Source organism: Salvelinus sp. IW2-2015, linkage group LG35 (assembly GCF_002910315.2).
Source record: "Salvelinus sp. IW2-2015 linkage group LG35, ASM291031v2, whole genome shotgun sequence".
In the NCBI taxonomy this organism is placed as follows: Eukaryota; Metazoa; Chordata; class Actinopteri; order Salmoniformes; family Salmonidae; genus Salvelinus; species Salvelinus sp. IW2-2015.
Genome location: NC_036874.1, coordinates 3,957,174 through 3,969,358, shown reverse-complemented (window position 1 = coordinate 3,969,358; position 12,185 = coordinate 3,957,174). Strand labels below are relative to the sequence as shown.

General features: G+C 43.4%; 1 protein-coding gene and 1 long non-coding RNA gene across 2 annotated transcripts in view; both read right to left on the bottom strand.

The window, feature by feature from the left end:
- Positions 1-1,487: 1,487 nt before the first annotated feature.
- Positions 1,488-4,878, bottom strand: LOC111958750 (uncharacterized). The gene is made up of 3 exons (XR_002876571.2): positions 4,706-4,878; positions 3,076-3,300; positions 1,488-1,571 (listed from the first exon to the last, which is right to left on the bottom strand). It is a non-coding gene; the product is annotated as an uncharacterized lncRNA (long non-coding RNA).
- Positions 4,879-8,368: 3,490 nt separating this feature from the next.
- LOC111958550 (lysosomal-associated transmembrane protein 4B) overlaps positions 8,369-12,185 on the bottom strand; it is a 28,989-nt gene continuing 25,172 nt past the window's right edge. Inside the window, exon 7 of the mRNA XM_023979805.2 lies at positions 8,369-8,649. Coding sequence (XP_023835573.1) covers positions 8,563-8,649 — 87 coding nt within the window. The 3' untranslated portion in view covers positions 8,369-8,562. The remainder of the gene's footprint in view (positions 8,650-12,185) is intronic.

The window sequence follows — 12,185 nt, the reverse complement described above, 5'->3', positions numbered from 1 at the left end:
GAGAGAGACGATGAGGATGAAGATGAGAGATGGTGAGAACGGAAGGAGACGAGAGGAGAGCAGAGACCGGCGAGAGGTAGAGGGTGCTGTTAATGATGTGGCTGCGGAGAAGGAACACTCTACCGAGGGCATAATTCGAAGAAGGACAGGGTATGGAGAACGCAAAGATGAATGCGGGTTGACGAGAAGAGAGAGAAGAGAATGCAAGACGGAGAGATTTCCCAGACGGGCTTTTCTCGATATTGAGAGGCGATGAGATGAAGAGATGTAGAATCAAACGGGAGAGAGAGAGAGAGAGAGAAGAGAGAGAGAGAGAGAGAAGAGAGAGAGAGAGAGATGAGAGAGAGAGATGAGAGGAGAGAGAAGAGAAGGAGAAGAGAGAAGAGAGGAGAGAGAGAGAGAGAGAGAGAGGAGGAGGAGAGAGGAGAGGGATGTAGGAATGATCGAGCTTTCATTGGGTCTTAATAGATTATATCTTTTTTACGATGGACACTGGAGTCCGGTACGGAGAGGATAAGGAAAGAAGTGACGGGCGTATCCAAGAGAGGAATCCACGAAGAGAGGGAGAGAAGATAGGTATGTAGAGCTGAGAGGATCGAGAGCGAGATAATCAGGACAGGAGGGAAAAAAAGGTACGCGTGGGGAACCGATGAGCCATCAGGGAGTTTGCAGAAGACGTGAGATAGAGAGGGAGACCGGAAGAGATGAGGAGAAACGAGGATAGGAGAAGAATTGGACCAGGAAGAAACAGAGAGGCGTGGGAACAAGAGTGGTAAAGGAGTCGAGAGAGAGAATGAGAGAGATGGTCGAAGAGCACAGAGGAAGAGACGTGAGCTTGGGACAGACGATAGAGAGCGACGAAGTCGAAGGGCATTTGGATTGGAGAAGACGCAGATCACCGAGAGAGTAGAGAAGACAGACAGAATAGAGAGATAACAGTGACATGACAGGACAGGACAGACCAGGAAACGACAGTAGCCAGAGAGCAGGGGAACCAGACAGAGAGAGACTCGAAGGGACAGGAACAGGAGAACGAGACCAGGAGTCCGAAGAAAAGAAGGACCCGAACGAGAGAGATGAGGACAGACAGACCAGACCAGACCAGAGGACCAGGAGAGAAGAGAGAGCGAGACAGACCAGAAGCAGGGGACAGAGCGAGACCAGACAGACAGACAGACAGACCAGACCAGACCAGGACAGAAAGGACAGAACAGAGACAAGGGAACGGAAAAGAGAGACCAGAAGAGAAGCACAAAGAACTACCAAGGAACCATTTTTTTCCCCAGGCTACCCTGCTTCGGAAGAGATTTAGATGTGTTCAATGGGTTAAACTTGTTCCCGTTGGGACCTAGACTAACCTGTGTTGCTATGCTGAGGTTGTTGAGGGAGGAACTCGTTCTGCACCATGCTTGCCCGCTTACTTGCAGCAGCCCGACGCGCCGTCGCCTCCGGCCCCGCGCGCGTCGCCTCCGGCCCCACGTCCACGTCCTTCTCGTAGTCGCTGGGACGCACGCTGCGGGAGCTGTCGATGATGAACACAAAATCCAGGGGCTTCCCTTTACACAGGCTCTCTGGGGAAAGACACAGGCATTACTGGAGGTACAGTAGGCCAGGCATACTATATGTGATAGTTACACAGGCTCTCTGGGGGAGAACACAAAGAAAGCCTTAATGAAAGTATTGTACTGTATATAGGCTTACTGTAACTCTAATATAGTATTTACAGGGGCTCTCTGAGGAACATACTTCTGACTGGAAGTAGTCTTACTATACTGTATATAACGGATATTTACATGGGCTCTCTGTATGAAGAAACCAGAAGTCGGGTCTTACTTAAAGTACTATAGTACATAATTCTGACACTATCTGGTTGATTCTTTCTTTTTGAATTTGGACAATAACTATTACTTTGTGTACTCAGTCAGTCAGTCTGAGAGCAGAGGAAAGATTCTGAGTTCTCTAGTCTCCAGTAATAATCTGTAGGTCAGTCAACACTAAACTAAGCCTGGGAAAAGACAAGAATAAAAACTTCTACATGCTCCATATATTCCCCTAGAGAGGACCAGTTTCCCTGGTCAGACATTGATTTTACTTGATCTTTACTGTGAGGGGAAATACAGACCTATTATGAATATACATACTGTACATGTGCACACACATATGGTCTGTATATTCCATCATATTGTACTGTATGTCCCATTATATTGTACTGTATGTCCCATTATATGCACCGTATATTCCATTATATTGTACTGTATGTCCCATTATATTCCATGCATTCCACTATCTTCCATTGTATTTGTATTTATTACTCTTCCTCGGGTCCAAAAACATTAAGGCAGTTATATACAATAAAAAATATTACATGACATTACATAACTCTTTACCCAATACATTTAGTGTGTTCCCTCAGGCCACTAGTCCACTATCACATATTTACAATACAACATCCATGTGTATGTGTGTGTAGAGTGCATGTCTTATCATGTACATGTACATGTACATGTGTGTCTGTGCCTGTGTGTGTGTKTCTTCACAGTGRATTTTTATCTGTTTTTGAAATCTGATTCTACTGCTTGCAGCAGTTAATTGATGTGGAATAGAGTCCCATGTAATCATGGCTCTATGTAGTACTGTACGCCTCCCATAGTCTGTTCTGGACTTGGGGATTGTGAAGGGACCTCTGGTGGCATGTCTTGTGGGGTATGCATGGGTGTCCAAGCTGTGTGCTAGTAGTTTAAACAGACAGCTCAGTACATTCAGCATGTCAACACTTCTTACAAAAACAAGTAGTGATGAAGTCAATCTCTCTTCCGCTTTGAGCCATGAGAGATTTACATGCATATTATTAATGTTAGCATTTACAGGCCAGCCGTGCTGCCCTGTTCTGAGACAATTGTAATTTTCCGAGGTCCCTCTTTGTGGCGCCTGACCACACAACTGAACAGTAGTCCAGGTGTGACAAAACTAGAACCTGTAGGACCTGCATTGTTGATAGTGTTGATTGTGACACAAACCACAGTATTTAGCTAGCACCACATTTCCTTTAGTACCAGTAATCTCTGCTGGTCTTACCCACTGAGTTAGACTGGACGGCCGAGTCATTGCGTCCTCTGGACAGGACGGATGGTCTGGGACGGCGTCTGTCTCTGTGGTCCACTCGGACTGCATCGCAGCAGAGCAGGCAAAGAGCCCGAGGGCCAGGGACCTCATCCTTGACCAGGGGGATCCACAGACGGATGGATGGACAGACAGCAGCTGGTAAAACAATTGCGAAGACAACCAACTCAACCTCCAGTCCTGAGGATGAGTGCACAACAACAAACACAAACACTGACTGACAGGGAGACTGGGGATGGGATGTCAGTCAGACTCTAGAGGAATTAGAAATAGGAAGCACTTTCACCTCCTGCCTGCCTGAAACCACAGCTTCAGATTTCACCTCATTAACCCAGAATGGTTTCCATGTCATAGAACAGTACGATTAGGGTTGTGTCCCAAATGGCACATATTGCCTATAATGGTCAAAAGTAGTACACTTTATAGGGAAAAGGGTGCCATTTAAGACGGAATTACACATTCCAGACCTGAGCTACCAGTGAGGGAGTTCCACAATCTAATACAAAAACATACACCAGTTCCCTTCAGTTTATGAACTGAAATGTAACATTGGCTGCTCCTGGGTGTCTTCCCACAGAGTTATTAATACATGGAACTAAACTCCACTCTGAGTTGAGATGTTTAGGTGGTACAGGTGGTTTGCAGTGATTTAAAYCGGTCTATAATACACAGCAGACTGTTCCTCTGTTATCCCTCCCATAAACCCCTACATACACCCTGCTGCTACACTCAACACACAGCTGTTGACTGTACGGGCCATTCTTTAAGACATACCATGGCTTTAAAAGAAATAGCCATTCTAGAACACATATGTTCTATTTAACTAGGCAAGTCAGTTAAGAACAAATTCTTAGTTACAATGACGACCTATACCGGACGACGCTGGGCCAATTGTGCGCCGCCCTACTTGAGTCCCAATCACAGCTGGTTGTGATACAGCCTGGATTTGAACCAGGGTGTCTGTAGTGACACCTCAAGCACTGAGAGGCAGTGCCTTAGACCACTTCACCACTCTGGAGCCTGAGTGATGAGCTGATTACACTGAGTTGTTCCTTAGTCTGTTCACAGGTCTGAGATGCAAAGGAGTACCAGACATGTTTATGATGACTGTTAGTGACCTGAAGCAAGCAGGGTCACACACTCATGGAACATCAATTCCTGTACAACTACCACAGCTGCACAAGCATTTGGTAAGTGAAAAACCAGTGAAAACAAGAGACACAATGCCAGCACATGCCAGAGATCGATACAACAGTTGTTGCTATTACTCATTCAGTCTGTAATTGAAAATGAAGGAGATGGACCATATACAAGTGGAGTCCTAAAAAAACATAATTACAAACGACAATATTTTTTAACCTTTTGTCATGGCCATATTGTATCTTGTCATCTAATGTTGAATCTCAATAAAACAGTCTGTGGAATCTGAATCGTGTTTACTATATGTTTACTTCTACTTAAAAAAAATGGTCATCTTCAAGCTCAGATTCTGTGTGGTAAACACTACATCTGTCATGGGTTTTCATGCTGCAGTGTGACAACACTAKCTATTGAAAATAACATCAAAATATCAAAGCCTCCTTACCTTAATATCAAAACGAAGTTTTGTGAAAATATCTGTCAGTATATCTAAATTAAAGTGTTTTAAAAAATAAAGCAGGAAATCCACCTTGGTGAGTCAAGCTGGTGACTGTTGTAGTTGTGCAGTCAGTCAGAGAATATGCAGATGTCCTTTAGTTCTCTCTCTCTATATGCACGTGCAGCAGACTAGCTCCCTCTCCTCTGGGACTGACTGTTTCTGTATTTACTCTTAGCTGCCTTACCTCAGTCTGGCTCTAACCTGGGGAGGGAAGCCTCCTATTGGAGCCATTATGTGGAGAAAAAAATTGGTGTATGAATCAAATCTTCATGTTTTCATACAGCAGGTTATCAGTTTAAACTATCATTTRAGTATGTGACTCACAATCAAGACATCTTCAACTGAGCCGACCAAGCATTTTGGTAACCATAAATATGATCTTTGATCAGAAATAGTGATCAATAATCAAACAGATATCCCATCTATTGTTTCTTACACTGACAAAATATCATTGTGAAAGGTGAATAGTGTGTCTACAACTCAACTGTATTGTACATTTCTCAAAAAGTAAATTTATTATTTACCTTGTTTAACTAGCAATCAGTATAAAACAAATTCTTATTTCTCATGCACGCCTAGGAACGAGTGGTTAACTGCCTGTTCAGCGGGCAGAACAACAGATTTGTACCTTGTCACTCGGGGATTTGAACTTGTAACTTGTATCCTTTCGGTTACAAGTCAGAACGCTCTAACCGCTACCCTGCGCGCCCCAAATGACAAGCATATTGTGTTTTGCCATGGTCAGTGATAGTTCAACTATTGTACTGTGTCCTGGTCCAAATGTGGTCACAACTCAGTTGTAAGGATGGTTACATTATACCTGGAAGGCATCTGGATGAAACTTCTCGCACTCAATGAACAGAAGGAAACAGTAAGGGCAGCAGTTTATGGAAAAGGTCTGGAAGCAGTGCTTTTCAGTGCTCTTAACGTCAATCATGCCTGAAAACAGGCACTCTGTCTTACAATGTGACAACATTATTGGCCCTAACAGCTACTTAAGTCAATGGCAAAATAGTTTCCAATTTCCTAGAGAATTCCTATTAATTCAGGTTTATGAGGTAGGATGACAGAATTAGTGCCAGGTCGAAGAAAAAAACGAACCTTTTAAGTCGCTTGACTTTTCCCTTTATTTTCATCTCATAGGCCTACCAATCAGTGATGTTAATGTAACAATAATACTATATCGGATTGTCTCAACCCCTTTGAAAAACGATACCGTAGCCGCCTGCCTTAGAAGTGATTAAAGTTAAACTATAATATTGAGATTGCAGCAGTAAATACAACACCACACAGCCAACTTATGAATCCAAATAAAAACACAAGACCTAGTTCAGTCAAGCTTGAAATGTGTTGTTAATGACACAATAAATTGATAACTGTCTTGTGTCTTTTTATTGCTGCTGCAGCAGTGCAAGATGATTTTTAAATGTTGACTTGATGCTCAGCAGGACATCCCTCCGTCCTTGATGGTAAGACAGTTTATTATCGGCAGGGCAGACGGTCTCGCTCTACATATTTGATCCAATTAACTCAGATACATGTCATTTCCAGCACGCAAGACTTCAGCGTGGTAGTGGTCTCAATTAGAAACAATCACAGACCACCACTTTTTCTTTCATTGGAAAGAACACAGTACTTTAAGGATACATCAATTGTAGCAAGTCATAAACGGTCACCTTAAAAATAAAGAAATCTCAAACTCAACACAGTCCTGTTGTAATAATTCAGGATAATGACAGTTTTCTCTATACACACCAACTATAACGTAAGTAACTTGGTGATATGACTTCTGCTCTTCGATACTCTCAGTTAGATTACGAGCGCTTTGATCTTTGTATCCTTCCGCGCATAGCAACACTTCATACATCTCTCTCAGTGCACCTATCAGAAAGGAAGTTGTTTGTAAAGGCCATCCAACAACGAACAGTGATCATGGGAACAAATATAATATTTTGAGTGAGGATACAATCCTCATTGTCCGTGTTGCAGATCTGTATGTGCTTTAGCCAACTCCTTTGACTGTAATGTCATGACAATGCACATACAGCTCTGGGACCAGCCTAAATCATACTGGGCAATATTATTTTTTTTTTGGGGGGGGGTTGCAGTGGCCTGATTTATTTGTGTAGGTCTCTCACAAGTACTTGCTTCATATCAAATCAAACATTATTTGCCAATGCGCCGAATACAACAAGTGTAGACTTTACGGTGAAATGCTTACTTACAAGCCCTAAGCAACAGTGCAGTTCATGAAGAAGTAATATTTACCAAGTAGGCTAAAATAAAAAGTAATAATAAAAGTACAACAATAAGAATAACAAGGCTATATACAGGGGCACTGGTGTACACAGTCAGTGTGCAGAGTTCAGGCTAATTTGAGGTAACTCTGTACATGTAGGTGGGGCGAAGTGACTATGCATAGGTAACAAACAACAGCGAGTAGGCAGGCAGTGTACAGTGGGGGGTCAATGTAAATTGCTCAGTGTGCAATTTTTATATGAATTGTTCAGCAGTCTAATGGCTTGGGGTAGAAGCTGTTGAGGAGCCTTTTGGTCCTAGACTTGGCGCTCCGGTATCACTTTGCCGCGTGCGGAAGCAGAGAAAACAGTCTATAACGTGGGTGACTGGAGTCTGACAATTTTAATGGGCTTTCCTCTGACCACCGCCTATTATATAGGTCCTGAAATGGCAGAAGCTTGGCCCCATGATGTACGGGCCGTTCGCACTACCTCTGTAGTGCCTTACGGTCAGATGCCGAGCAGTTGCCATACCAGGCGGTACTGCAACACCGTCAGAGGCTCTCTCGATGGTGCAGCTGTTTAGAACCTTTTGGAGGATCTGGGGCCTATGCCAAATCTTTTTCGTCTCCTGAGGGGGAAAAGGTTTTGTCGTGCCCCTCTTTTGACTGTCTTGGTGTTGTTTTGAGAACCACTAATAGTGTCTCTGTTGCGTGCATGTGGACATCTCAAGGAGACTTGCGTGAAATTCTTGACCGCTCGCACTGACAGCGTACCCCTGTCCGATTGTTTAATTGGGGGGCCTGCATTCGGACAAGCCTTATTGCTGATAGTATCACGAGTTCAGTTCCTTTGTCTTGCTCACATTGAGGGAGAGGTTGTTGTCCTGGCACCACACTGCCAGTTCTCTGACCTCCTCCCTATAGGCCATCTCATCGTTGTCGGTGATCAGGCCTTCCACTGTTGTGTCGTCAGCAAACTTAATGATGGTGTTGGAGTTGTGTTTGGCCACGCAGTCGTGGGTGAACAGGAAATACAGGAGGGGACTTAGTACACACCCCTGAGGATGTGTACTTAGACCATGAAAACACGTTTCTGGTGGGTGGCCTTTGAACTAGGACTGACAGTAGAGAACATGTAGAAGTACAGCTTAGTACAAGCAAGAAAAAAAAATATATCCTCTATTACACTCACTACTAGCGCTCTCATATTTTAACTCTTTCCTGCTCGATGTTTCAACTGTAGATCAGTGAAAATAAATAACTCCAAATAAACATTATAATGTTAAACAGTATCACAGTAACAGGTAAGTAGTAAGTAAATGTGTATAGGTAAAATTCTCTAGAAAGAATCYGTAGTATTGGGGCCTGGGTCAAATTATTACAAAACATATATTTTTTTAATTAAAATACTGCTAACACTACACACCCAGTGTGACAGTTATCAAATGCCAACTATAAAATGCATAACGTATTGGAAAGAAAACATATAATATTTGTTTCCCAGGTCTGGCTGCTGTAGTAACAAGGGGGTCCAGTCCGTCAGCAGAACAGCGTCCCAGGTTCTTCATGCTATGTAGGGTGCCCCGTAGGGGGGAGGAGCGTTCTTGGATGATGGAATAGCCATGGTGTCATCGTATGGGGGTAACAGTACCTGGGGATACAGAATAAAGGGTGATCAAAACCAGAGTCTTCTAATGTGTGACTGACAACAGACATCAAAGTGCTATTTAACTGTTTGACATGGTTTCGAATATATTGGTTTTTGTCACTGGCAAAGACTACAAGCAGTAATATAATAGGCTGCGTATTGGTCTAATTCCAAACAGCAGTTGGTCAAATATACTCTTGAGGATAAACTGAAAATAGTGTGAGCTCCCGGAAGTGACACGATGGTCATATATAGAGTATGACAGAGGATTTCAAAACAGATCTGTAATGATCTTAAAATAGTCTGGATGGGAGAATAGAGAGATGAGAGAAGATTAAAGAGGGAGAAAGGGAGGCCGTGAATGAATGTGGTACAAGTCTATTGAGAGGCCAAATCTATAGAGAAGGCCATGAATGAATGCGATCCAAGTCTATTGGAGCAGGTCCAGACTGAAATCAGTGAAGTGAAACAGTTTGGATTCCAGGCTGTGACTGTGGTTGTCAGGCAGCAAGGCAAGTCCACTGCAGACCACATTCACATCCTATCTGACTGACATGAGTCAGGTTCAGTCAGCCAGTTCCTCTATGTCTTTGATGAGGTAAAGTAGACCTCCGTCTCAGATATTCCCTCTTCAGACTACTACACTCTCTCTCTGGGGAACCAACCAAATACTATCATGGGAAATGGCTGGCTGGCTGGCTGGCTGGCTGGCTGGCGTGCGTGCGTGCGTGCGTGCGTGCGTGCGTGCGTATCTCAGATGTATGTAACCCATCCTGGTTTTCCTACTAACAGAGACATACTGTAGGCAACATCTATGATTCAATGCATTTTCAATGGACAACACCGGCAGAGGATACTGTAAAATATGGTTAGAGTATGCCATTGTCATCCTCACACACAACAGTAAGGCACTGGTTAGGGGCATAATGGCATGACAGTCCAGACTGGAGTCCATGTCATGGTGGACCTTTCTGATCTCAGACCAGTGATTTAACACTACACATTGTGGTTAATGTCCTGAAGCTATACTTCATGGGGTGGTTTCCCGGACACAGATTAGGTCTAGTCCTGGACTAAAAAGCAATGTGTGTCTGGAAAACCGCCCCCTCGGTGGCTCCGCTCAGTCCAGACATACCGACTTTCCTAATGTGGAAGACATCACATCTACAGTAGGCTATCCCCATTATTGTCTTARGTCAGATAGCGCGACTCCATCTGCACTGATAGAGGGCTTAGTGTCGTGTAGGAGTGACGCCACCTGTCGGAAGGCAACGCAGTGTCCCTGTTTATAATAACCTGTCAATAATACACAGATGGCTGCAGTCTACCTTTATCCATGAAGTGTACACTCAGGCAATCCCCACTATAGATTTGAAAGGAATGGACTGGTGTAGGAAACTCCCTGTAAATCACTTAATCCACAGCATTTAAGTTTAGGAGGGGAGTGAGTGAGTGTACACTTCAGGAGAAAAGTAGGGAATCAGAAAACTCCTGTAGACTGGTGGTCTACCAGAATATTTTCTGACCACTTGCCCACTGGAAACCTTAATTGAAAAGCCTAGACCTACAGAAAGCATGACAGGCAGAATGTTGTTTTTCTAGCACATTTGACTAATGATTTGAATGGTTAAAAAGAGCAGTCTCGTCCAGTCCCTTTATAGCTAAGGTGTTTTACACATAAGAAGCACCAGAAGGGACTCAGCTTCTCTAGACCAAAACATCACGTCATTCCTCTACATCAGGGGTAGGCAATTCTTTTTTCTTTAAATAGGCAAGTCAATTAAGTACAAATTCTTATTTACAATGACGGCCTACCAATAGGCAAAAGGCCTCCTGCGGGGACGGTACAAAAAAAAAAAAAAGTATGACAAAACATACATCACGACAAGAGACACCACTACATAAAGAGAGACCTAAGACAACAACACAACATGACAACAACACGGTAGCAACACAACATGGTACAAAAACTAGATTCCGATTTTTGGTCGGATGGGATGGTCTGGGGCGGAACATAAAAATAATTTGTATGCTGCAAATTGACCACAACTAAGCCCAAAAAGAGATTATATCACATATGTCTATTTGGGGGGGGGGAATACTTGAACAGATTTTAAGCTGAATTCCTGGTGATAAAACTTTTGGGGGTCAGAACAAATAAAACTTTGAAAACTTGCAAGACGGTTTTGGCCCGCGGGCCACACTGTAGCTGACCTGTGCTCTACATGTTCAAAACAAATCATGAGCATCATGAGCCATTCGTAGTGGCTTTGAATTTAAGGTTTATATTCTGGGCACAAATACATATCCAATTTACATAAGCCTTCATCCCTTTTGGATATCAAACTCTTGTCAATTAAAACATTATACAGTGACACATTTTACTGGTGGAACAAAAAGTCCTGATAATGGTATTGTTCTGACTCTCATCGTAGAGGTACAAACACTGTTGACAACCCCTCACTCTCCTCTCCTACACCTGCATTGTGACATCACACAGTAATCCTCTTCCCCCAGGCTAGCTGGATGAGCAGTGCTGCAATGATCTGATAGCTAAACCAGATCCTTCCCTCGCTAACGCCATGTTTTCAGGCTGCATTTCTCCCCTCCCCTTGTTCAACAGTGGATAACGTGTTGTAATATCTGCAGCGGAAGCAGAGGATAAGCAGCCAGGTGGCCAAGCTTGGGCTATATGATACCAGTAGGAGAGAGAGAGAGAGAGAGACAGACCGAGAGCTTTTCATTGAGTAGGTGGCCAATGTACTGTAGCCATATTAATGAGTTTGCCAGTGTGGAATTTTTTCCGGCCTCATCCAAGCAAAGCCTCTTACTACAGCCCAACTTACTACAACTTTATACTCCCTTCCTACTCTGACATGATGGCTTTACTGTTGGAATGCACTCTCCCTCACCGTCTTGAGGGGAACCTAACCTACGCATAATATGAACCTGATCAGTGACCTATAATAAGTGAATCCTTTTTCCATTGGATGTGAGGTTTCTATGTTTTCTTTGTAAACACACAATAGCATCACACCAAGATAAGATAAATGCTTTATGATAGATTTATGATTTGTACTTTCTCCAGAATGCAAAGCACAAAGCAGAGGGAGTTAATGAGGAAGGGCGGGATAGGTAATTATAGAATAGATGAGATGTCACTACATCACTACTCTGGACGGTTCTGACTTAGAATATGTGGACAACTACAAATACCTAGGTGTCTGGCTAGACTGTAAACTCTCCTTCCAGACCCACATCAAACATCTCCAATCCAAAGTTAAATCTAGAATTGGCTTCCTATTTCACAACAAAGCATCCTTCACTCATGCTGCCAAACATACCCTTGTAGAACTGACCATCCTACCGATCCTCYACTTCGGCGATGTCATTTACAAAATAGCCTCCAATACCCTACTCAATAAATTGGATGCAGTCTATCACAGTGCCATCCGTTTTGTCACCAAAGCCCCATATACTACCCACCACTGCGACCTGTACGCTCTCGTTGGCTGGCCCTCGCTTCATACTCGTCGCCA